This window comes from Zonotrichia leucophrys, chromosome Z (assembly GCF_028769735.1).
Source record: "Zonotrichia leucophrys gambelii isolate GWCS_2022_RI chromosome Z, RI_Zleu_2.0, whole genome shotgun sequence".
Classification (NCBI taxonomy): domain Eukaryota; kingdom Metazoa; phylum Chordata; class Aves; order Passeriformes; family Passerellidae; genus Zonotrichia; species Zonotrichia leucophrys.
This window is the reverse complement of record NC_088200.1, coordinates 46,537,625-46,564,570: the sequence shown is the minus strand read 5'-3', so window position 1 is coordinate 46,564,570 and position 26,946 is coordinate 46,537,625. Positions and strand designations below refer to the sequence as shown.

The 26,946-nt window shown below is 37.1% G+C and overlaps 1 protein-coding gene across 8 annotated transcripts; it reads right to left on the bottom strand.

The window, feature by feature from the left end:
* Nucleotides 1–942: 942 nt before the first annotated feature.
* On the bottom strand, nucleotides 943–26,134 carry CEP78 (centrosomal protein 78). 8 transcript variants are annotated; one of them, XM_064735347.1, is made up of 17 exons: nucleotides 26,005–26,134; nucleotides 23,129–23,405; nucleotides 22,741–22,916; nucleotides 22,051–22,123; nucleotides 21,434–21,537; nucleotides 20,496–20,670; nucleotides 18,594–18,707; nucleotides 18,278–18,342; nucleotides 15,481–15,589; nucleotides 14,858–14,875; nucleotides 13,751–13,886; nucleotides 12,785–12,830; nucleotides 11,612–11,758; nucleotides 6,905–6,982; nucleotides 5,038–5,204; nucleotides 3,052–3,205; nucleotides 943–1,766 (listed from the first exon to the last, which is right to left on the bottom strand). In XM_064735347.1, the coding sequence occupies exons 2-17, from the start codon at nucleotides 23,379–23,381 to the stop codon at nucleotides 1,239–1,241; spliced, it is 2,343 nt and encodes a 780-aa protein (XP_064591417.1). In that variant the 5' UTR covers nucleotides 23,382–23,405; nucleotides 26,005–26,134; the 3' UTR covers nucleotides 943–1,238. The 8 variants fall into 8 exon arrangements, with proteins under 8 accessions (XP_064591417.1, XP_064591419.1, XP_064591415.1 ...); XM_064735349.1 differs by lacking the exon at nucleotides 26,005–26,134 and adding an exon at nucleotides 25,629–25,700; XM_064735345.1 differs by lacking the exon at nucleotides 26,005–26,134 and adding an exon at nucleotides 25,523–25,691.
* Between the last annotated feature and the right edge of the window lie 812 nt (nucleotides 26,135–26,946).

Genomic DNA, 26,946 nt, shown 5'->3' with positions numbered 1-26,946 from the left:
CTTCATGGTATTTTTAGGGACAAGTAACAGATTCCTAACTCCTAACCTCACAAATAAAACACTTCTGAATTTATAATTTTATCCAGTATTTCTCAGTGATTAGCTTTAGAATTTTACATTTTAAAAAGGGAATAGGTAGCTTTTTACTGCTGAATATTACAGATTGCAAGTAATTGTTTAGTCAGACAAAAATCACAAAGAATGAATGAAAAATCAGACAAGCAGTTGGGAAAATATGTGAAAAATAACAGATTAATATATTACCTTCTAATATTCTGAAATGACAAAGTCTGTACGAAGAACATACTTTCATTGTGCAATTATTTGTGCAATACTGCAATAGCTAAGGTAATCTTGTGCTATTTGCTCTGTAGGATTGAATTTGAGGATTCATGAGTTTTTTCATATTTGTCACGCAACTGGAGTCAGTAACTTCTACAGATCCTATGTGTTCCAGAAATCACATAGCAGATGACTGAGTGAAAAATAGTTATGGGCTGCTTTTTCTCCCAGTCCAGGCTAAATCATCCTGTCTAGTTCCTGTATGTAACAAGTATATTCTAGTTCAGAAGCAGCAAACCAGCTGCCTGTGCACAAGGACAAGAACAAGATGCCGGGACGATTAGAGTTTTAAAACAGTGGTAATTCTCTTAGTTTTACATTCTCACATTTCTCTAGATCCTGAGAGCAACCTGAGTTAGACTACACATCCTCCAGAAGCCCCTTCCAGCATGTGCTATTCTATGATCTACAGTCATAGCACTAATGATGGCTGTATTTAAAGTTTTCCTATAGCAATGTTTATGGGCTCATTTTTGACTCTGAAACTTCTGCTAATTTTCGGAATGTCATACTCACACACTGTTATGCAGGAATTGATGTTTGCCCCAAAACCATTTCTGCACTCCCACTGAAATACACTGAAAATAAACACTAGGAAAAAACTGTACTCAAATTAACTTTATTATTCTCAAAAATCTGCGATAATGAAATCTGTATGTCGAGTCCCTCGTGCGTAGTACAAACTCATGGGTACCATTTTAGCTGCATCACATGTTTTCAAAACTAAAAATCTAGTGACAAAGAATGTAAGCATGTAACAGGAATACCGAGCAGTATGAAATGCTTTAAAAAGTCCAAGTCTACAAAATTTTACAAAAAAATTCACTCATTATACTGAGACATCCAAAACATAATCTTGCAAGTGCAAAGAACAGTTCAAACATTTTAGAACCACTTCAAATGCTGTTAACACTTGTTATACTTTCCTGTATTTCAGAGACAGATCCTACAGTATCAGTTCCAGAGCTAACACTTACTGTCTGCAGTCTACTTTTGTCTCCTCTCACTCCGTTACTTGGAGCTGCTGTTTCATTTGCTAGAGGAATGTGTTTCTTAGAGGAATAATTTTTGCTTTTTTCACCAGGAATACCATTGGATATTCTGCTATCATCACTTCCAATTTGTACACTGGAATCAGCAAATGAATGCAGACTGGTAGCCAACTGCCTTGCTGAGTGATGTCCTTTTACTTGTTCATTTTGTTTGACTCTTCTCTCAGATAATACTGGAGTACTACTTCGAGGCTTATTCTCTTTACTTTGGTTAATTGTTTGAGCTTCATTTTCCCTCCACAAACCTGGCTGGTACTGCTGTCCAGCAGCCTGAAGTTCTCTCTTTTCTTTAAGTGATGAAAAGGCATTATTCACAACCATCTGGGATTGAAATGTGCCAGGAAGAGGAAGTTGGATGTCTCCACCTCTGTTCTGAAACAAAAGATTCCAATGAAAAGACAGGCAACTAGAGGAGAGGGACAAGAAAAAAAAAAAAAAAAAGGAAAAAAAAGCCAGTTTTGAAACTGCCACATATACTGGAGTCTGCAGAGCAAAATAGAGTCTTTACCTAATACAGGTAAGAGACAGAGTAATAGCAATTGAACGATCTTTATCACCTTCCAAAACAGATTTCTGAAGATTGTTAGGGTGATAATGACACAGAGTAGGCACATTACAGTTTCACATCTAGTTTCAAATCTATACCAGAGATGCATCAGTTAACAAAAGCAGCCAAAACTTAATCACATCTATCATCCCAAAAAACCTGCAATTCTTTATGTTTACTAGCAATTCACAGAAGTGTAGTCTCAACACTCTATACCACAACACCTACCTGTTACCAGAACCCAAACTAATCACCAGTATTGGGAGGCAAGAACAAGAGTCTTCAAACTGCAAAACTGAAAATTCTCTCCACACTGTTAAAACAACCCCCAAATTTTTAACATTACATTTAAGGATCTCATGTGTTCTTGAGGAAATTAAAATAGAGTAGGAGACTTTGGATATAAGAAACACACTGGAATGTAGAGTGATTCTTGGTACAACAGTTTTATTCAATTTGGACATAGCTATAGGCCTCCAGTATCTAAATTTTTAACAGCCTTTAAAAAAGCCTGGTTTTTTTTTTTCTTTGTTACAGAAATTTTAATATCTCCTTTGAAAAATCTGCATGGTTTACTATTAATTCACAGAGTAGAAGGTCAAACTTTATGCAATATTTACAAATATTACAAATTTGTAGTTGCCTGAAGCTCATGTCATGGCCGCAGAGAAATCTAACAGGACCGGACATATACACTATAATTACTTACAAGAAAACTTATGATTTTCAGTAGGTACATTGTATAGCCTTTCCTATAAGACCAGGGTTCTTCAAAATACTATACTTCATTAGTAAATGTTTCTAAGAAACCTTATCATGTTATTTTCCAATTTGAATGGATGCATTCCACTACTGGAACTTCCTATTTCAGACAAGGAAACAACAGAATTACCACCAAAGCTTAATATGTTACAAAGTACTGCAGTTCATGCTCCAAGTGGTAAACACTTTAAGCTTACACTAATCACTGAATTATTATGATCTGTATAAATGCAGCTACAGCAAAGGGTTGCAGTAATAATTTCAAGAATCAGAGGGGGATTAACAGCTAAAAAGTACATTAAAGAGTATAAAGTAGAATTGCCTCTAGCATTCCTTATAAAGACTTACTTTGTTATTCTCGGTATGATCCTGTCTTTCTTCTTCAAAAGACTTCTCCTTTACCACGTTCACAGGCTTACTGAGAGTAGCATTCATTTGTGGATGCCCCAAAATACCAAAATCTGATTGGTCTATCCCAGCTAATACAGCAAGCTGTCCAAGCCTGTAAGGTAAATGTATAATATAAAATCACTATTTTTATAAATATATATATAAATTATTCTTACTTTTTGAAAGACTCAACATTCAAAACCAGAAGCAGAATCTGTTAAAAGCTTTGAACATAGTTTTCTATTACTTTAAGTGAAGCTCAGAGTATCTTAACTAAGACAAAAACAAGCAGCTGAAGGTATTTTCTTGTCTTTGCACAAATTAGCCTGCAGAATCAAAACAAGCGTTACAAGGCTGAGAATGAAGTTCTCTAGTTAGCACTGAACTCAGAGCAGCATACTGGCAATGAGATTCCATGTCAGGCAGAACAAAGATTAAAACTCTGTCCATTCAAGCAGAAATTGATGCACATCTCCAAATCGCATAATTTCTTGACATGTCAATGACAAGCTTCACAAATACAATGATATTGGGTCACCTGCCAGCTTGTAAGTTGGCCAAATCAATCACATGTGGGTTTTCAGCCTCAGTAAAAAGCTGCAGTCATTAACTGATAGCATAGCATATGATAAAAAGAAGCTTACTGAGAAGAGCATTCTTCATGACTGGGATCCTGTAATGCTCAGTGAAGCTCCTTATTTACTATGAATAGACATAGGGCTGATATAACGAAACTTTTTTCATGCAGTGAAATTGCATTTTTCCCTTCCTGAGAAATCTGAAACTCCTGTAGTAATGGCAACTCTACAAACCAATTGTCACAAAAATTAAAACAAAGCCTCATGGTGAACTTTACAGTAAGTCAGAATCATTGAATCATGGAATAATTAAAGTTGAAAATCATTGAATCATTAAGGTTGAAAAAGACCTCTTAATATTATCAAGTCCTGCCTTTAATCTAACACTGCTAGGTTCATCACTAAACCATGTCCCCTAAGCACCACATCAAGATGTTTTCTGGACACTTGAAGGGGTGGCCATTTCACCACATCCTTGAGCAGCCTATTCCAATGTCTGACGACACTCTCAGGAAGAAATTTTTTCTATGTCCCTTCTAAACCTCACCTAGCGTAACTTGAGGCCATTGTCACCTAGGTCCTGAGTTACATCACTACAATTTGCAAGTGGGAGATAGGGAGGGCAAATAAAGTCTTCTATGATCTTCTCTGAATCCACAAAGTAGACTACAATGCATATTCATATCATTCCATTCTTGTGGATGAGACTGCCACACTTGGTCATACAAACTTTACAAGCTGGGTTCAAGCTGAAATTCTTTGAAAAATGGGAAGGATGAACCATCCTCTGACAAATTGCAAATACAGTGGTAATACAAATTTCAATCAATTTTCTGTAGTAGTAGTAGTACTACTACTACTATTACTACTAGTAGTAACAATAAATACAGACTTAAAATACAAAGGCTGGAGATACAAATCCCACGTAGATTTCCATACTTCAGTTTGTGACTGGAGAGCACAAGGTAACAGGACACTGTCTGAAGGCAGTTCAACTGCATTTTGAGTCTTTCATATTGTGGGAATGTTAAGAGCCAAAGGTGATTCACTAAAGACCTGGAAAGAGGCTTTAAGAGAAGCTTTCTACTCTTTTGGAATAGGCTTCTTGAAAGCCTTTCCTGAAGACAGATGCATGAACTTAGCTGAACAGTACTTAGATCATGCCTTTGCCACTAGGAAAAGACTAAACAATAGGTAATTTATTTAAACATTGGTCATTTATTTTAAAAATGGCTAATTTATTTTCCTTTGCTCTCTCAGACTACACACCTAGAAATCTGGCAGGGTAGCAGGCAGCATACTTCATTGTGAGGATAATTTTGAAAAGATCTCAGGAAAAACAGCAAGACTAAAAGTGACAACCTACCCAGCATCTTTAAGGAGGTCTAAAAAAGCATGAAACTTTTGAAAAGAGTTCTCAATGCTGCCTAGAACACCTTCATCTTCCAAAATCATGTTGGTTACTGACTGTGCATGAAGAACCTCGGATAGGGAGATATTTAGACTCCTTAATCTTGCATTTTCAATTTCCAGCTATGCAGGAAAAAAAAAAAAAAGAAATTTCTTTCATTTTCAGTTTAAAAGACCCCAAAATATCAAACCTCACCTGTGTGCCTAAACAGCAGCATCACAACTGATGTAACAAGATGCAGAGTTTGCTGTACCACACACTTTCAGGGCACTGTTGCATGAGCTCTGTGCAAGTCTGCTTATCCACAGATGCAGTTCTATGCTTCCATAGATATTCCTGCAGGCACTCACAGCCACTGGCTTAGCACTGTCTTCAATATGTACAGAATGTTACAGATCAAGTACAAGCGGAAAAATTTAGCTTCCATATTGTTTTACTTTGTATGTATTAAATGACATGTTAACACCAAAGAATTTATTTTACCATTAAAAACTTTAATGAAGGCCAATGCCCGCCTTATATTCACCCCTCTATACTGGGGGTATTATGCATACTACTGTTAATTCTCCCCTGCACTGTGCATCCCAAAACTGAAAGTTTAAGATTATTCAATCTTTCTCCACAACGACCAGTAATCAAATTGATGATGAAACTGAAAACTGCACGATCACCACAGGATATACACGGTTTTGTGTTCGAGGGAAGCATTAACTCACTCATTGAAGATTACAGCTATGCAATCAAGTACTAACACAGGCTTTCTGTCTTTTATTTTTTATGAGAGGATGAAAAAATTACAGATTTTGAAGTGCACTGTAGGTGATAAATAAGGAACAAAATAAACACTTTTAGAGATTAATGCTACTTGTTTTATTCCATCTCCTCGTTCAAGGTGCTAAATCCAACCAGCCTACCCTTGACAGAGGAAGATTTCTTGTAGGGGGTGTTCAGCCTAAAAAGCATTTAAGGATCTAAACAACAGACAGGTAGCAGAGCCCAATGGTGCACATCATATTGCAGGAAGATGGGGATAGTCACACAAGAGGGCTACAATCTGTCTTTGAGAAGTGGGGAGTTCTTTGTGGGTATCTGCTGCAGGGTATCACCTGTTGCTAATATTTCAAAGGATATCACGGCTTTCACTTCCCCCAAATCACATGTAAGGACCAAATCCCTTTGCTTACACTACCTTACACTCAACTACATAACAAGAAATTCTGTTTATTCATGCAGAAGAATATTTTTAGGTCAGCAACAGCAGAGGGGAAACAGACCTCACAAGTCAACTGTGGTAAGTTGTTCAGTTTTGTCAAAACTGAACTGCACTTCACAACAAGTGACATGCAGAAAACCATCCAATATGGTTAATGCCTGCAGAAATAAAACTTAAAAATCAAAGGTACAGAATAAACCAAACTGAACAACAGTTGCGACACACAGCTTTCAGCACAAATCATGGTTAGTGAGTTGGGAGACAAAGAACTATCTATGTGTACATACTCCAAATAGATTTAATCACTTTCTTGAGAAAAGCAAGTATCAGGATGTCCCAGATCATAAGTGTTTCAGAAAATGAATAAAACACATTGAAAGAGTAGCTTGAGCTGGAGTTCAAGGCTCTGGAACAGAATCAGTAGAACAAACATTACTAAACACAGATTTCATCACTGCCCTTAAGAACAGTAAACGATCCACGTGACTTTGAACTGAAAATCTGGAAGTTACCACATTAGCAGTCATTGATAATTACCCCTAAGCAAGTGCATTCTCTGAGCAGTGCCTCCTTTAAAAGTAAATATCGTCAATAGTTAAGTATCTTTACCTCTAGTAATCGTTCCTCAGCCTTTACTCTAGCTTTCTGTTCTTCCTTTAGTTTTTCCATGCATTCTTCCAGCTCCAACTACCAAAACACAGATAAACTATAATGAAATTTATCTCAAAATGTCAGATTAACATGCAATAAGAAAAAACTTAACAGCTAGCAAATGGTATTCCAAACATACCTTCTTCAAAAATACAAGACAGAGGCCTACCAGTAGACCATCTAGGATGCAAAATATTAAGACAGAGAAGTAGAAGTAAGTGTTATTCACTTAACAGATTTGTAAGGCTGCAACAGATCACATCAAATTACAGTCCAAGTCTTTTTGGTCTATGAGATAACCATCAAGAACATATGTTCTTCTCTACTTACCCTTCATTTTTTCAAGCATCATCTTTAACTAAGTATATCTACATCATAAAGCTCAAATTGGGCTCTAACAAGAAATCCTTAGCAGCCATATCTAGATTTTCCAACTATACTCCTTAGCCAGGATTTTATTCCTTCCTTTATCCCTTCTTATAATTGTAAGAATACAAAATTCTGAAGAACTGTACTCTAAGTAGTCAGAATGCTAAATTCTGAAATGTAAGAACTGTACTCTTTCTAATTGGTTTCATTTAGCTCTTCAATAAAAAGCTTTTCACAATTCTAAGGTTAGTGTTGAGTTAACAAGAATAAAAACAAATCCAAAACACCTAATAAAATTTATTCTAGTCTTATTCATAATATGCCTAAACTTGTATTTTAATTAAAATCTCAATTTCAGTAAGAGCAGTCAAGATTTGCAATACCACATTTTCTTGCATCCCAGCTGAGCATTATTGTCTTTAATTACAGCATCTGAACTAGAAAAACAAGAAAGAATTTTTGTTCTTGTACACCTTAACAATCTTCTGATTTAAAAGGTGAAAACTGTTTGAATTATCACACTATTCTATTTTTCAGAGATTAGACTACACAAATTAAAAGTATACAAAACTTCTCCATTTCACTTTGTGTACAAGCACATATACGTAAAAGGACACTGCATTTTGTACGTACCATATCAACCAGTTCTAACGATAATCAAAGATTCAAGTAGTACTGAAATAGTTTGTTTACTAGTAAAAGCTTTTCCAATGCATACTACTGCACTTCATATAAGTAACCAACTGGGAAAACTAGTGTGCAACAGAAAGCATAGTAAAAATAAACCTTCTACAAATGCAAAGGTGTTATAAGTTGCAAGGTACTTTTGCAACTGGTTCCAAGATGCAGGTTCTACAACCACTCCAAGTGATGACTACCAGTCTGTCACTATTCCACTGAAGCCCACTCCTAAAATCCCTAGACTAGTATCAACCAAGCAAACGCTGCAAGTAGAAAACTATAGTCATATTTTTATCACACTCCTATTTGAGCATCAAAGCAGATTTAGCACTATGTCTAACCTGCAGGCACAGGGTGGGGGGCAAATATCTAAGGAGAACCATCCACAAATATCATAATCTTACTGCCATCTATCTTTGAAGATGTGGAAATAATGGGAGCTACAAAACCTCTACTTACACAGAAGCTCAGCACAGAAAGCAGAAACCGTAATGTTCTGCACTGACAACTTGACAGTCCTCCAGCCTAGCTCTGAAGACCAGTATAAGCTATCACAGACTGAAGAATTCTTACCTTTCCATTTATAGTGCATGTGCACATGTATAATCATTCATATTTTGAAGTTTCTAGGATGCAGGCTAGAACTCTACTTTAGAAACCATAGCTCTCTAGTATTTTTGTTGTGGATGGATTTTAGATAATTTTAAAGATGAAAGCGCTGACCTTTTTCTTCAAATTGCTGGTTTGTAATGCTAAAGGTCAGTAATCAAATTATTACGATTTTTTAAACAGAAATGTAGATGTTTTGCAGTGATGTTTAAACTTGATTTATCACACTCTATATGTACATAGTATTTCATGGTTATAGACTGAGTTCATAACAAAACTGAACACTGCAATTGCATCTCCTCATAAGCAGTAGCAAAGCCAGCATTTAAGGAAACTGATTTGTCACCATTGTGTTACAACAATATGTACATTTTAATCTTTGATTTGCTTTCAAGAAATTCACTAGTTTACACAACCCCCTAGTCTCTGTGAAGAAAAAAAAAATTAAAATTGATATCAGAGAGGTAAATGTACATCCAAGCTACAAGACTAAGCCTTCAAGTATTACAGCCCAGAAGGATAACACTGATAGACTTTAAGATGAAACTGAATATCAAAAATACAGGTAGTCCTTAGAATTACCATAAGCAGTATGTCTGGTTCAACATAGACAGAGGTATAAAACTGAAGTTTAAAAAATTATATTTTAAAAAATTTAGTAACTGATCAGCCATGTTCTTTTATTTGACTGCATCATACTTTAAAAAAAGTTACAGTGTAATCTCTACTTCTTTGCAATTCACAAAGTAGTGAGATGTAGAAAGAGTTGCCCTGATAACTAATTAAGGGTAAAGTTCACCAGTTAAATCCCTAGTTAAAATTTAAAAGTATGGGAGTTACCTCAAGTACATACATCATTAAAACCAACTGTGACATTTGATTCCCTCTAGTGGAAGGAGAGAATATTTATCAATTATCAATTTTCATTTTTCATTTAAGCAGATACTAGGCTTTCACCAGCCAGGGCTTTTTTCTTTTTTTTATGAAAACACAACTAAATACTACTACTACTTATATTAAGTAGTATGCCTAAAGCCCCTTTTTCTGCAGAAGGATGTAGGGAAGTTCTCCAAAACTTGCATACTTAAGTGAAAGTCTGGTCCTTCAGTCACATCAAGAGATGCCTGGAGAGCTTTTTGTTGACAAAGCAGCAGTTTAAGGAACTCTCACCCCTTACTGTTTATTCCTACTCTGCATTCCCATTGTTGCTTTAACACAACTGGTAGTCCCATTAACTGAAAGGTCTGCTACCACCAAATACACTGGACTACTTTTCAGTTGGATTAGTTCCTCAAGGCATGTCCCCTCACAAGCCACTGCACAGTAACAGCTGTTTAATGACAGTCTTATGATCAGACAAATGTTAAAAAAGGCACAAGAGAAAAAGATTGAAGCCAGAAATGAAAAGGCTAAGAGAGAGAGGGAAAAGAGACAATTCAGCGGGGCCAATTTGATAGTTTGATTCCGCTGTAATGTGAAACCTGCTTTTTGTGAATGTAACAAAAACAACGGGTGAGGCACAGAATCAGGTGCAGATTGCTTAATTGGTGCTATCTGATAAGCAACCATGGCCTAAAAAAGTATTTTGGTTTTCAAATTCAGAAAGTCATGAAAATCTGGACCTTTACAAGCACACAAAAATCAAAACTTTGGGGTAGGTTACCAAAATGTGTGGGTTTCTCTACAAAGAAGTTGAAATTAATCATAAATTGTCTCTTCCTCATAGCTGCCCTACATGTAATAGTACAGCTAACACCGATGTGTTAGCTGTGGTATGGTCAATATGACATCCTAGTGATCAGTATGACAACCCCTCCCCAGAGCACAAAACATTGCATGCCTCTGCTGTGTCTTATGAATATAATATTCTTCCCTCTCCAAAAAGCAAGAATAAATACATCAAAAGCTTTCTGCAAGCACAGTAGTTCCTACATACAAGTTTTTGGAGCAATTTACACGTGACATAGAATTCTATGACTTCAGACAAAGTGCTCTTGGTAAGAGTGTTGAAGCCATCACACAGCACAATGTCAATACATTGCACACTAACAGCAAAAGTTGCTATAAAACTAATTTCCAGCAACATGTGAAAACCTTGAACAAGAGTTCTAGGGAGAAGAAGGTCTAAAGAAAAAGTATACATCAGCTGAAAAGGCTGGTAGTTATTCATGCAGTATTTGTACAGTCCTTTTGCTTTCCACAACTCTATCCCACCTGAAACATTTCCATTACTAATAAACCTACAGCAAGTTAACTTAACTTCACTCCTCATACACAAAGACAAATATACAGTCCAATATTTAGACATACAAACAGCATATTCACCCAGCATGGTGCTCTGACAACGACCTGCAAATCCAGACTGACTGTATATCTTATTTACAGAAGTAATCATTGCTTTCTCTGAACAGAATTAAAATCTCAATACTTTAGACTAAAAACAGTTAACTCATTTATTCTGCCTGAGGGTGTTACCTTATAATAGTGCTAGATTACCTCAGCAGCATTACAGAGCCACTGATATACACCTTTTCTGCACCCCTTTCTTTTATAAGATTCCCAATCAAGATATTTGCACAAATAGTCCGTTTCACTACCAGCTAAGTTTTTTAAGTATCAAAGAAGTAGAAGAAATAATAAAAAGCAGATGAAAAAAGTTTACTAGGTTCAATTAAAAAATGAAATTCAAACATTTTCAGCTCTTTCTGTAATTATTTTTAAACAACAGTCATTTCTATATTTTAATTCTTAGAAATAACACTAAATTACTTTTATAAAGGAAATACTTGAAAGAAAATACTACAGGCAATAACATCAATCAAAAGATCTGTGTACTATGATGCAAGATTGGAACAGAGAAATTACACATACTGCAGCTGTATTAAGTTATTCTGAAATCCTGCTCCAAAACTGGTTATTTGTTTTATTACAATTTTCTGAATAAAACATAGTTTAACTTATATAATTTGTCTTTACGGAGTCTAAGGCACTGAACATGCTTCTTACCTGTAACTGTTGATATTGTGCTACATCAGTCTTATCATCTAATGATTTCAACAAAACAGTCTGCTGGACAACATCCTCTAAATCTTCTGTGTCTTCAGTTTCAGATGTAGAAGCACGTTCTAGTGTCACTTTCACAGGAACAGCTGTCTAGTTACACCAGAAAAGAAAACCATGCCCACTCGTAGCATTACAATGTTTAGCAAAAATCAAGATTAAATCATATCAAAAGCTTAATTTAAATACAGATGTTTCCCAGAGTCCTTTACAATGTATACACATTGCCCAGCCATACATCAATGAAATAAATTTGCATAAAACAATATTGAAAAAACCAATTCTGTGTGTGCCTATGTTGAGTATTTGTGGTGAGGATTTAGCAGCAGAGTTAGCCCCTGCAAGGCACAGCCAGGACTGCCCCACACAGGACACAGCCAGTCTCAGCTGACCGTTTGCAAGGCATAAAATGCCAGACAAGCACAAGAGGTGGGAACAAAAAGAGTGAGAAAAAGCAGAGGGAACATCAGGCTGGGAGCAGGAAGAGGTGTTCCATGGTGGAGCCAACACCCTCATTCCAGCCAGGGAAGACCTGTGTCAGAGCAGAGGGATGGGTCAAAAGTGCTGCTGCCCACAGGCATCCTACGATACCCAAGTTTTCCCAAAGGACTGCAGTCCATGGGAAGCCTACACCAGAGTAGAGGATAACTGGTGGCTTCTGCAGCCATCAGATCCTTCTGTGATGGAAATGAGATACAAAGGAGAAGGAAGACAGATGGGGTTTTTCTTCTCCTGGTAGAGCAGCTCACAGAGAGGTGCAAAAACAAGCATATAATCCAAATCCAAGTCAGGAAAGATGGTGCAGAAAGCGTTCAGAGAAAAATGCTGTTGGTTATTCCTATTGCCTATGGAGGGATTGTGCCTATACTCCAACTCAACTAGCTCCTAAGACTAAGAACCCAAAAAATACAGAGATAGAAATTGAAGAAAACTAACTATCAAAGAAGATTCAACCAAAGGCTGATGTAAACTACTTTTTTTTTACTCCTATGAGTGATAATTTTTAAAAGTATGTTCCAGTCTTAGCTTTCAGACAATGAGAATGTGTTGAGAACATTTTCCTCTTTTTTTCAGGCAGCTACCCACTAAAATAAAACCAGTGTGTGAGAGAAACAGTACCTGAATCTTCAATGGCAATTCCCCAGCACAATCCGCTGCCCTGCCTCTGAAGTTCAGAAAAAAAAAAATCAAAACCATACTTTTGAGGAAAGTTTATAATGCTCCGAACACAAAATTCTAGGACAGGTGAAGCAGAAAGAGTAAATAAACAGCATCAGACACTGCACTACATCCCTTTAATCCTCATTACATTCTCATTTTGATTAGTACTCCCTAGTTAATCATGATTTAGAGCAACACTACTGGATGCTAACATTAATATCTTCAATAGGCATCTTGCTTAGTTAATTATTTTGAACTAAAGTTGATAGGAGAATTTGGTGTTCAGTATTTTGAAAAACAAACTTAATTACCACAGTTGCAATATAGCATTAAGAAATTTTTTTGTTTAAATAGTTATATAGTCTCCATTTTGAGAGGCCAAGATCTAGGGAATGGATTTAAAAAACTAAAACAAACAAGAATTGTTTCAAAAGACAGCTTTCATGTGTAAGTTTTTTTCAGTTTTATTTTAATTTACCGCTCTTAGATGATCACAATAATTATGCTGGTATTGAGTGGGGTGAAGCAGTAAAAAGAGGCAGGGAAATACCTAAGCACCGTGGACTGGATCTCAACCCAACTATACTAAAAGTTTAGAATGCTAAACGTGCCTCTTCAGCTGTAATACATTTGATGAATCATAATTAACAAAAGAACAAGCAGAGAAGGTAAATTTGGCTGTGGTGGGGTTTTTTGCTGCATATGAGTGGTTATCATGTATTTTTGTGTATTTTAAATCCTTACTAGAGAAGAATTTATGTAAAATCCTCAAAATGTATATAAACAGAAAAAACTCTGACAACAGTTACAACATTCTGTGTATAACTTTCAAATCATATTTTAAAACGCTAACATTGCTCTCTACTGTATTTATCATGCAAATTTTATGGTTTAGTATTTTCTCTTGTACTATGAAAATCTCACCTGTATCTCTTTGCACGTTCTGCAGTCCGCCAAGGAAGGAAGCCCTTTGTGCCTGGTGGTAGTGGTTTTGGTGAGTAACTCTCTCTCACAGTAGAATTTTTCTTCCCAGGACTTACAGATTTTTTAGATGATAATCCTGAATTGAAGAGCAAGACCAGAAAAAAAGAGAATTCATGATACCTTATTATTCAAATGCGAATTCACAGCTTACTGTTCAGAAAATTTTCTATGTGATACATAAGGACTGTAGGAAATCTGCCATTCAGTCTAATTTTGCAAAAAAAAAAAAAAAAAAAAAAAAAACTTGATCCAAAATCTTGAGTTTATAAGATGGTATACTTAACTGCTGTTAGGTTGATGCAAGACAAGCTGGTTTTCAAAAAAGGAGGCAAAGCTCTGTAGCAGAAGAGCTTAGAGGGTTTTAGACCATCCACCACAGACAGTACAGGCATCTATGTGTTTCAAATTGCCCTCTAGTGGCTTTAGAGTGAAGAACATTAATTTATTTATGGGCAAAATAATTAAAAATAAAGCTGATACTCATGCAGATCACTGGTATAGGACACCAGCAATCTCTTCCTTTCAGAGCAATAATAAGAAAAAGTAGGGTTTACTGGTCTGGTATTTTGCTGTTTAAATCATACAGCATCAAAGTAGACTGAGAAAGAAACCTAATGTGGATCATTATTAGAATATCTACCAGGAGTAATTAAACTTTTTATCAGGGCAAGAGGAGCCTCACATTCTCTCTAAGCCAGAAACCAGTAAGTCTTGAAAACTAATCATCTTATATTTCCTACAGTTAAACTAGTGAGAACCCAGATTATTGTTTTTCTGAGATCAGTACAATAACTGATTTTGCAATGGTTTAGAAATGCATCACTTTGTTAACAGGATTCAAAATCTCAACTCATTCTGAACATAATAAACTGGATAGTTTTCACCTTGACTTTGTCCTTCTCTTAAAAAAAACAATCCCAAAGCACATAAAAACCCCCCACACAACAAACAACCCCCAAAAGAGAAAAAAAGACAAAAAACCACAAAACCCTCCACAACCACATTTGCCAGGCATTTTTTCCTCCCACTACCACCCAGATCACGTACCTCTCTGCTTCCAGATAACTAGAGTGAAGACAAGAGACAGTGAAATGTATTACAGTGAAATTTTTAGTAGCTTGCTGAAAAATGTTCAGTATCACGAGTAGCAGTACTAAATTATAAATATTCAAGATACCTATGTTATTTTAAACATACTATTTATAATAGGTTTACATGAAGTTAAAAAATGTCTTAGAACACTTTGTACATCAGTTAAAAAATGCATGTTTGCTTGTTCTGGCAGAGGACAGCCTGCTACAAAAAGGTTACAACAGCAGGAGAACTAGACAACTTACTACTGCCAAGCTTTGCAGAAGTGAAAGCTTGCAGAGATACAGAATAAATATGTGCAATGCTTCCACACATTTTAAAGTCAGCATATCCTACTATTTTTCCAGCCATGTTTCTAGCAGCACTAGAAACAAGAATAAGTTTCCTACAGATACCAAGGATAATAGAAGATGCATTATATCATTAAGAAGAAACATTTTTTTTCTATTTGGAGACAAATGTTCTGTAAAACACTAATATTTAGAGCCCTCATACATTTTTTTTAATTTAAGCTCTTAAGCATTAAGATAAAATTTTCTAGACAAAATGTACTATAGGCAGAAAAAACAAAGAATTACCAATCCGAATAGTAGCTTTTCCTTTCCGACCACTTCCTAGGACAATAGTTCTTTTCTTTGGCTTAGTTTTCAAAGCATCTTTGGAAGACGGAGACATCAGCCACTTAAACTAGAATTTGGTTTATTTTTTAAAGAAAAAGAAATCTGTTTAGCAACTGACAGTTGAAGAGGTGCTTATTTAAAATTAGTTTGTCAGATCTAGAGAACACTGTACTTATAGGAAACTTTATAAGCTGTAAAATCAAGAAAAAACAGAAGTCTCACAAGGTCCAAATTTAAGCAGATGATAGTGTATATTACCAGAAAGTGTTCCCAAAACATCACTACAATATCCCATCCAGTATTATCCTTTCTCCTGTGGAAAACATTCTCCTTCTATAGCAAAAATCTCTCAGCATCAACCCTATAGAGAGGCAACTCTGGCTTCTGCACTTCATTCTCAGACAACTGGCTTGATAGGAATGACTGGCTCAGACCAAAGCTCTCCAGAGTAACAAAACCTTCCCCAATGCAATTTTGTATTACTGATAAAGTCAGTATTTTAAAAAACACGAAGTCTATTATTATTTGCCTGTAATGAAAATTCATCCTTACAAAGTAAAAGCCCCAAAGTAAAATTAAAAGACAGTGATGATCGAAGGCCACAGCTGTATTTCAAATTTACCTTCCTTACAGCAAGAGTTCTATTCCTAAAGGCTCCCCTTGCCTTGATAAAAAGTATAATTACTCCTGGCAGATATTCTAAAATTACTCTGCTAAAATTACTTACTTTTCAATGTGCATCACTAATACAAAGTCTAGTGCTGGAGCAGTCACTGAATAAAATACAGATGACACTAACACAAAGTTTGTCTCACATGGCCCTAAATCCCACATCAGAGTACTAGAAACAGTATGCCAGAGCTATTCCCATCTAAAGCATTAGAATGATTAAAATGCCATTACTGAGCTCTAAGTTTAATTCAAATTCATTATTGTCAAGAAGATCTTTTTCTTTTCACATTGGATACAATTAAACCTTGTATAAATTTTGCTGTGTCTCCAGGTGGGTCTGGTCCCTGCGCAAGTGAATTGATCATTTTAAACTAAAACACACCCAGAAAGTGTAAAATTAATTTGCAAGCTTCTAAGAGCAAAAGTAATTTTAATTTTGTTTTGCCAGACACCTAAAAGAGCAGCGTTACTAGGTTAAATCAAAAGTTCATCTAGCACATAGCCTGTCTCATCTCTGCTCTTGCTGTAAACCATCTAAGCATCCAAGTATAAAAACAGCAAAATATAAAAACAGTGCTCTGAAAGTATCCTGTTTTGTAGACACCTTCAATGGATTTTCCCTTGAGCTATTTACAGTCTCTCAGAAACCACACAAACTTTCATCACCTATTACACTTGGACATACTTATGATTACATATCTATGATTTCACCAGCAGCATTCTAGTGCTGCTAGAATATATAGCTTTTGTTTTAGCAAAGGCATCAATTAGCAGTAGACAATTACTCTTGCAAACCCAAAAAAAAGGCCCAGAACAGAATCAACTACATGCTACTGAAAAACAAACACCCACTTTTTACACAAAGCAGGATGGAAGGAAAGACAGATGTGACTAGCAGAAGAAGCAAAGCTATGTAGTAAGCCAATGGAAGTATTTCTTCATCCATGTTGTTAATGAAGTATAAAGAATTACTAGCAGTGCTAATAAAACTCAAGATACCACACTAACTGGTTGAATATAAAACTAAAGTCTTGAGTCAAGTAATCTTTTAGTACATGGGAGATTTCCCAGAGTTGCTTCTTTCCATGGTCTGGTTTTCCAATTATCTTTAGCATTTCCAGGTAGATGTTATTTTCACATGATTCCTGTGATATTTTCTACATTTTAATCCCATCTGCCAAGCAGAAAGAGTACTTCTTCACAACCAACCTCAACTTCTCAAAAAACGTCTTCTAGAGATTGATGTGGGGAACTGTAATAATCCTCCAGAAATTCTGTACACAAACTTTCAGTTTATTTGACAGTCTCTACACATCCACAGCTCTGTCTTTATTTAGTCTTTTCAAAAACCAAAAGAGCATTAAATTCCAACACAAGAACTGGGATTGCTGGGACTTCTTTGAGAACTGAATCACATTTCTGTATATTTGAACAGTATACCTAATGATAAACGGTCTAGATATTCAGTTTATGTGCATTACTGTGAACTCTCTGTGGACAGTTAGACCAAGATGAATGGGGATGATGTACTTAAACTGAGCTCTGTTTTCATAGATGGTCTGCATTGAAAGGACAGGCTTGAGCAACTTTATAAATTTTGGTTTACAGAAGTTAGAGACAAGAAATAAGTTCTAAAATAAATTAAGTGCTAAATTACAAATTGTGGTTTCCTTTACTTTTTAGTTAGAATTTATTATTACCATGTTGACAAGGACATATGTTGTAGAAAGCCCTCCAGCAGTCCTGGAGCAACATTTAATTAATATTCTATGGTAATACCCAAACACACACACATTTCCATTTTTCTTTCCATTAAATGGATATCCAGGTTTTATTACGTGTGATAGTTTTAATTCCATAAGAAATCATACATGGAAAGAAATACAGAAACATGTTCATTATAGTGGTTTTAGGTTTCCCCCTAGAGAGTGGTTTTTTTTTCATTTGTACTGAGTCAAACTTCTGTTTAGAACCAGAATAGCTGTTTCAGATTCATTCTGAAAAAAGTCATCCTTTAAAAAAATAAATGCAATGGAAGCTATAAAGAAAATCCCAAATTCATTCCAAAATGTGTAAAACACACCTCTGAGTCAGCACTGCTTCCATTCTTGAGAACTCTTTCAATTATCTTTTTCATTAGACCATGACCTAGAATGAATTAAAACACGGTTTTAAGAATTTTCTGTAAGAGACAATTCTTTTTGTGAACAAACAGATCATTGACTAGTAAGTAGATATTACCTATTCTGGTTGTTTTCTTATGTTAAAAATATTTAGCAAATTATCATGGCATGTTCTTTTTTTCTTGAAAGTAGTTTACCTTTCCCCATATAGTTAATGAAGAAGAAAAAAAGACCAACAACCACACAAAGAGAATAAATACAGACACAGATACATACCAATTAATGGATTTTTTCTTACGTCAAGTACCACTAATGTTGTGTTAGTTTGAAGAGCATCTAATAATGACCTTGCTCCTTCATTGGATATTCCGCACTGCTGCAAATCAAGCGCTAAAATGTTTAAGGAGGGGAAAAAAAAAAATCAGTAGAGGTAGTATAGCATTTAGTTAGTGATTTAATTTAATAGTTAATGTCTAAAAAAATTAATCCTGCTGAAAACCTCCGTTTCATAGAAAATGAAGCATGAGAACTGAGGACATGATGATAACAGTCATCAAAAAAGTGTAAAAACCGGAGCATTGCTTTCAAAGATCACAACTAGCACTTTTCAACATTAAGAAACAGCTGTTAACATCTGCAGAGGAGGTAATATGAACCACTCTACAACCACTGTGGGCAACCTGTGGCAGTGTTCAGTCATCCTCAAAGTAAGAGGGTTTCATCATGTTGAGGAAAAACCTCCAGTGTTTTCATCCCTACCCACTCCATCTTGCCTTGTCCACAGGTACCACTGGAGAGAGTCTGTCTCCATTTCCTTTACATCCTCCTTTCAGATATTTGGACACCTTGATTCCACTCTGAGCCTTCTCTTCTCCAAGGCAGACTCCTATCTTTCTCAGTCTTTTCTGAAATCGGAGCTGGTTTAGTCCCTTCATCTTAGAGGCAATTCACTGGACTCTCTCCAGTAGCTCCAGTTCCCTCCTGTACTGCACATTCCATGGCCTCACTTGTGCTGAGTAAAGAGGAAGAATCACCTCCCTCAACCTGCTCAAAAAGTTTTTGCTTAATGCATCCAAAACACTAATGGCTCTCTCTGCCACAAAGGCACCTTACTGTTTCATGGACAGCTTACTGTCCACCAGGATCTGCAGCACCCTTTCTGCAAAGCTGCTTTTCAGCCACACAGTCCCTGCATGTTCTAGTGCACAGATTATTCCTGTCCAAGTGCAGGACTTTGCACTTCCTTTTCTTAAACACCATGAAGTTCCCATCAGCTCATTTATCCAGACAGCAGAGGTCCCTCTAGATGGCAGCACATCCTCGCCTTTCTAGGGATCCAAGAACGACTATAGTTTCCTGAGTCCTTCTTCCCAGACTTCTTGAAAATAGGCAAGACATTAGCTATCCTCCTCCAGTCCTCAGGCACACTCTCCCAAATCACCATGACCTTTCAAAGGCTACTGAGAGTGACCTCAAAATTACATCAGCCAGCTCCCTCAGCACTTGTGAACGCATCCCATTAGGGCCTATGGATGGCTGTTTGTCCAGTTTAAGTATTCTCTAATCTGATCCTCTTCCATCAGGATGGATGTTATCTGTAGACCTGCCTCAAACTAGAAAACCAAACTATAAAACAGGTATTTTATTCCACACACAGAATGCTATGATTTACACCAGCACTATTAGTAATTTTGTATAATTACTAGGTATAGCAATACATATATTGCAGAACAAATTCATTCTCAAAGATACTGACAGACAATACTAAATAACACAACAGTATTCAGATACTTCAAAAGAGGAAGAGAAATTTCTTTGGGGAAAAAAAAAGAATACTCTTTCCAAGCTACACAGTAAGCTACTCCTCTGGCTGCAACTGTTATAACTGATAATTTTAAGTCTTCTGCCTGCCACTACTATATTTTAAGAGATGCAGTAGTGAGATATAGAGATAGTAGAAAAGATATTAGTAGAGATAAAGAGATATGGAGATCCTGCTGAAATCCTTACAGCAACTAGTAACAAGCAGATATGCAGTATATCGGGAATTTGCTGGTATAGACCAAGTGCCACATTATATGGAATATCTCATTACATATACATTAGTATGTCTATAGTTACTACGTAAGGAAACTCTTGAATTACTCTGCTGCTCATTAGTAAAAGACTTAGTAATACCTTTTAGCCAAAGGTCCTCTCCTAGACAGTCCGCAAAGGCACTTGCTCCTCTATCTCCAACAAGCATGTTGCAGTTGAAAGTAATCCGCCTCAAACCAGTCATATATTCAAGGTCAGGTCTCCTGTAACGTAGGCTGTCAGCCCAAGCTTGACCATGTCTTCTTATTGCCTGGTGCTTTGCAAACAAAGAAGCTGTTAACAAGTGAAATGGCAAAGCCATAATTGAGGACAGGATGACAAGTTACCTTTTTCTGTAAACCATGTCCAATGGCTTGAATGTTGGTATAAGAAATATATGCTGGTATAAGTACACCATTCCTGAGTTCAAGAAACATAATTAATTTTTAAACCTTACTGTTAAGTCATAATTGTTGTGACTGCCCAGTTTGCAAAGCAAATTATTAAACTTGCTGCAAATTATTTTATCACCTTCTTTTGACAGACACTTTCAAGGTACATTGAATAGGAAATAAATACATACTACAAAAATTTTGTGCTTTCACAGAAATCACAATTAATACTAATTAAAACACAGTACCAGGCAGAAATCTCCTGATCATTTAATCAGCAGCTTCTGAATTGTAAACTTGATTATTCTTACTCAGAATACTTGAGACATTTTTCAAAATTATTGACAATGAAAGAAACACCCTGAAAACAGGTGTCAGATGTTTACAGGCCTAGTCCTTATTTAAAGAAAATACTTTATTATTTATGTTTTTTTCTAAGAAATAGCAAATTTAAATTCCACACCAGTAAACTAAACTACTTTTGTCATACAAATTCACACCTTTCATAAGAACATACACTTAATTTTGGTATTCACACAAGCTCCTCATGAAGTGCTTTAACTGATTTTGGACTTTAAAGCAGAAGTAAAAAATTAAATTTATTAAGTTCTTACAAACACTCTATTCTAAGAAAGTTCATTAAATTACCTTTAATAAATTTGCGATATGTTCTGCCCCTCGCCACGTGAGGCTACATGCTGTGAAGTTAAGAAATCTGATAGTAGCTGTATTCTTTATACTCTGACAGATTGCTGAAGAAAACAAAAGCACACGTTATCTACACACAGCATTTCCACATTATCAGAACATGCTTTTTCATCAGCCTGTTAAGAGACAGCTTTAAGAGCCAAAAGCTTTGACAAAGAACTAGTGTTGAAATACAGACTATATTTTCAATACAATTAATGTGTTCTAAATTCATACATTTCTAGTGCAAATGTTCAGCAAAGAATATCCGAACAAGTTAGAAAATATTTGATTTCAATTTACTTATAGAAGCTTAAACAAATCAGGAAAGGGTAAAGAAATACAAATGCTGTTTTAGATAAAAGTATAAACATCACTATAAAGTAGTATATGTATTTACTAGCCTGAAGTGAAGAAATTCAAGTCTTTAAATGCTACTGAGTTATGCAGAATAAAGATTGTTCTTATAATCTCTATAGACAAATTTAAAACAGGAATGGAAATACTGAAAATTTTGCGTACCTATTTGGAAACTTAAAAGAGAAAAGTATATTTACAGGTTTTGATTCTGAACTTACTTTCCAACCCTCCATCTCCAATTGGACAGTGGGCTAAAGAGACATTTTCCAGAGATGAAGCTGTGGCCAAGCCCTGAAAAATAATACAAACAACGTTGTTACCTGGTTGAAAAGAAGAAAGAAAAAACAAAAAAAAAAAGACCAAACCACTCATCCTCTGTTCCTTACAAGAAACTCTAGGGGATTCAAACAAAGGTCAAAACCAGCAAACATTCACCTTCAGTTTAAGTGTGTTCATTTCTTTAGCTTGCAGAGGAAGCTTGTCTGTGGGCAACCAGCAGCAACCCCCCCCCCCATAAGTCAGTCATGCGCAAACTGGAGCTTTCCAGTAATACATCTAAGGATCAATTTCTATCTCCGTGGTGTCCCACAACTTCCTTTCTACCACATACATGCACAGTGGTTTCAGTCATAAGTCTATGTCATACACCTCAAGCACATGGTAGAGATGTTGCTAAGATCTTTCTAGTAAGCCTTGTGTTTCTGAGACATTCAGTTAAGACCAGGTCATGCTGAAAGTCTCAGCAGAATCATTCTTTATGTATATGTAAAGACTACATAAGATATCTTTGCATGTATTGTCTGCAACAAATACATGCAAAGATTAGTTGCTACTATTCTCTATTCTGGGCAATTTGTATATTTTGTACTATATGTACTATGTATTTGTACATACTATTATATTCCCACCTTTGTTAAAAGTGCTAGGTCTCTTTCCCTCAGAAGCAAACCCTGCAGTTCTAAATGTTTTAGTACATCTGATATACTGAGACAGCCTTTCACAGCTTTGCACAGTTGGCCAGTCAAGTCTTTTGGCAGAGTTGCTGGAATTCTCCTTCTAAAGTAAGTTTTGCATCTTTCAACACCTAGTGAAAAATAAAAACCATACATCAGTAAAATCCAGTCTGTATTGGCTTAAAAGCAATTATAATAATATCTTCCTTGTTTTTTGTACTTTCTTAAATTATAGCAATTCCTTAGGCATAAGAATTCCTCCCTCCATGTATTCAATCATGCAGATGTTTTATGCAACAAGTTTTAACATGCATACTTCAACATACTTATCTTTTATACAGACCTGATTCTTCAAGACCATGTTGATGTAAACTTCTCATTTTAATAGAAGCCAAAGTCTTATTATGCCTGAGAGCATCCAGAAGTGGTGCCCAATCAGTAGCTTTGATGTGATCCACAATGAGATCAATAGCATCATGAGTCACGTTAGCCTTCACAGCTTTCAGAGGGAGAGAGCCTTGAAGTTCACAAAGATGTTCATAATGTGAGAAGAAATCCAGCATGCACTGCCTTCTTAATTTGACTGACTCAATCATTTCTTTTATGTGCTAAATTTCTCCCTAAAATAAGAAAGAGGAAAAAAGCCATAAACTTTTTTTTCAATATATAACTATCTTGCATCACAGTGCCAATCCAACACACATATTCAAAACATGAAAATGTTCCTGGATATTCTCCAGCATTTACTAATCTTTAATGTGTAGCTAAAAACCTTATGTCTTATGATGCTTACTACCTGCGCAAGTAAAGTTGCGTGAGTAAAAGGGCTAGGGAAAAAAATCCCAAACACCAAAAAACAACTCATTTGTATTTTTATTCTCCTCACTCTAACAGGTATAACAAGAACACAAAAGCCCAGATCTTTAAGCACTGACTGTTGTAGAGATCTTGCTTTCATCTTAAGATTTAACTTTGTAGCATCAAGGTCTGCCCAAAAGCCTTGGACACTCCCTGACCCACCATCAAGGGAAACATACGGAGCCAGTTGTGAACTTCTCTGCTACTTCAGTTAAGTCTCAATTATCATCATACATAATAAAATTTGATTTCCTAAATATCTTTGCTATTGCATACTGGATATACATATCCCAGTAAAATTCACTAAGCACTTTTCAGGCATAAGGTTTTGTTATACTTTAGTACCCACAGAGAATAACACTACTAACTTCCAAACAGAATCTCTAAATACTGCTATGACATAGCTATTAAGAGTTAAGTAATTCTACTGTCTCAATAGGGACACTTGTCAGTATATTTAGAAGATGCATTTATTTATTTATTTATTTATTTTCAGGACAACATTAAGTATTCCACACAGGATATCACACATTGCAAACTTTTTTTCTTATTTGTCACAGACTAGAAGCATTAACCAAGCTTCTCAAATATTCTGTATGTCAAATTAAGACAAGTTATACTGGACACGTGAGGACAGCCATTTGTAAAAGCATAATTTAGAAAAATAATATATTGTTAGCATCTAAATGACTGGAAATATAGTAAGATATTAATTCTAATAATCCAGTTCCTCCACACACTTTTACCTTTTTTTAGCTCCGATTTACTAGCATTTAATGACCACACTGTGGCCACAGGAACAGAAATTACTGAATTATAATCTTACACTTTGGGTTTGGAAAATGACCATCACGTTTAAGGCACCAATGGCTTCTGGTAATGCATAAATGTGCAAAATATTAGCCTTTTTTCTCCAGAGCTTAAGCAATATTGTTTTCATGGAGGCTTTCACTGCAACATCTTAACACCCCACCTCTAACTGAAGAAAGGAGCTCCTGGCCCTACCACTGAAGTTTAACCCACTTGTAGGAAGACACAAAAAGAACAAACTAATCAGACCCAAAAGCTTTCCAAAAGGAAAACTATATAAATTTGAACTCTTCTGCACTGAAGGTGCAAGCAACCTGATACCACCTTTGACTTGAGTGGTTCTGAGAATGTATACAGACGATACCTATCTACTCAATACGGATCCAAGAAATCACACTAGCTGGCCAAAAATTACGAGAAATATACAGCACACAGTAAAACTGAAAAATCCAGCTCCATGTTAGGAGTTTTCTGGAACTGTAAGTTTGTAGCGATTAAAATAACCAGCTGGCTAAATGTACAGAGGGCGGGCAAACGGCACCCAGGAGCACTGCCAGCAGCAGCCACGGCCAATGCCGACCTGCGGGGCACACGGGGAGGCCGAGCCGCGCTCACCCTGGGCGGGCGCGCCTTGCCAAGCGCGGTCTGGGGCCCTGCCGGGGCCAGGCACCCGTCACAGGACCTGGTGCACAACTGCGTTTAAGGATGTAACACAGCACCCAGCGGCTGACAGCTACGGTTAACACCGGGGTAATAACAGCGGAGCTTTTATGCTACACCGACTCAAGACCGACACCGATTCAGGGAATCACTTCAGACCGCACACCACTGAGCGGGCATCAACAGGGGGCTGGGCTGTCCGCCACCACCTCGAGGGCTCTCGCCAGAGGCGGCCCGCAAAAGACATCAGCAGGGTCGCTCCCGCGCCCACAACGGCCTCGCCACCCCTGGCCCTGACGGCCCCATCTTCCCGGAACCGACTACGGCTCGCTCCGCGGGCACTCCGCTCCGCCTACGCGCCGCGGGCCGCCGTTACCGCTGTTAGGCGCCGCTAACCGGCGCTGCGCACCGTTACCCGCCGTCACCCGGCACTGCGCAGCGTTACCCGCCGTCACCGGGCACTGCGCACCGCAACCCGCCGTCACTGGGCACTGCGCACCGCTACCCGTTGTTACCCGGCAGTGAGCGCCGTTCCCGCACCCCGCGCCTGGGCCCGGCGCCGTTGGAGCGGCCGCCGCGTGACGCGCGAGCCTGGCCCCCGATTGGCCGCCGCCCCACCGCCCTCCCGCCCGCGTTCAAAATGGCCGCGCCCGGCCGTCGGGGCGGTGGGGGTGTTACATAGCAACAGTACCGCGCAAGAGAGTACCGCTTCCCTTTCCTGAAGAAAAACAAACAAACAAAAACAGAAACAAAGGCAGAAAAAAAAAACTTAAAAAACCCCTAAAAACCCAAACAAACAAACAAACAAAACCCCCAAAAACCAAGAAACAAAACCAAACACAAACAAACAAACAAAAAAAAACCCCTAAACCCCAAACCCATAAAACAAACCAAAAGCCAACGACGCAGTGCTAGAAGAAAGCAGGCACTGCTTCAGCTTTCCGTCAGCAAAGCACGCGATGTAGGAGCTCCACAGGTAGGGAGACGTTTTGATATACAGCAGTAGCCAAAGCCAGGCGGCCTGAGCCGTTCAACAGGGTAACAAACTCGTATTTCACAGCTGTGTTTCCCATTAGGTTGCTAGGTTACACAGAGTTTTCATTAACATTCAGTACAGTGCATTATACGGTGTGACATTTAGGGCAGAATAACTCAAAATGGAGTCCGGGTGTTGCTCCTAGGACTTGCAGTTCATTCACGGATAGGGACACCAGCTAATTAGGAAAAATTTTTACTGTAGGTTGATGACTAAGAGCAATTTGGTTATTTAAAAAATTGTGCTTGTAATCTGCTCGTAGGCAGCGGGATATAAACTCTTAAGGTGAGCAAGCTCCAGAGAGCTTTCCACAGAAACTAGACAGGCTGCTAGGACATTCAGAGGACACTGTGTTTACGCAGATGCAATGTTACTCGCTGTCTTTGACTGACATCAGAAGCAACTGAAGCACCTTAATAGCTATCAAGTGTACCAGAACAAGACTTATTTCAGTAAGTCTGACATCACCATCTGTACAAATGCTTCACTGTGACATTTGAGGAATTCAATGTAAAAGACAACAAACATAGGACCATTATCAGTGAAATGGCAAAACCAATGTTTCCATAACTGTATGACAAAATATTTCCTGTGCTTGCCATAAATCTTGGTGTCACAGACTAAACTCAAGCAAAATTAAATTAATATATTTTCAAGAATCTTTACTTTTAAAGGTTTATTGTTCATGCTACTTAGTTACACAGATATCTCCAAAACTGAAATTCAAATTCTTGCTGAGAAACTGCTTCAAGTTGCTCCCTACCAACCTTGGTTTTCTTTAAAAAATACTGTTAAGT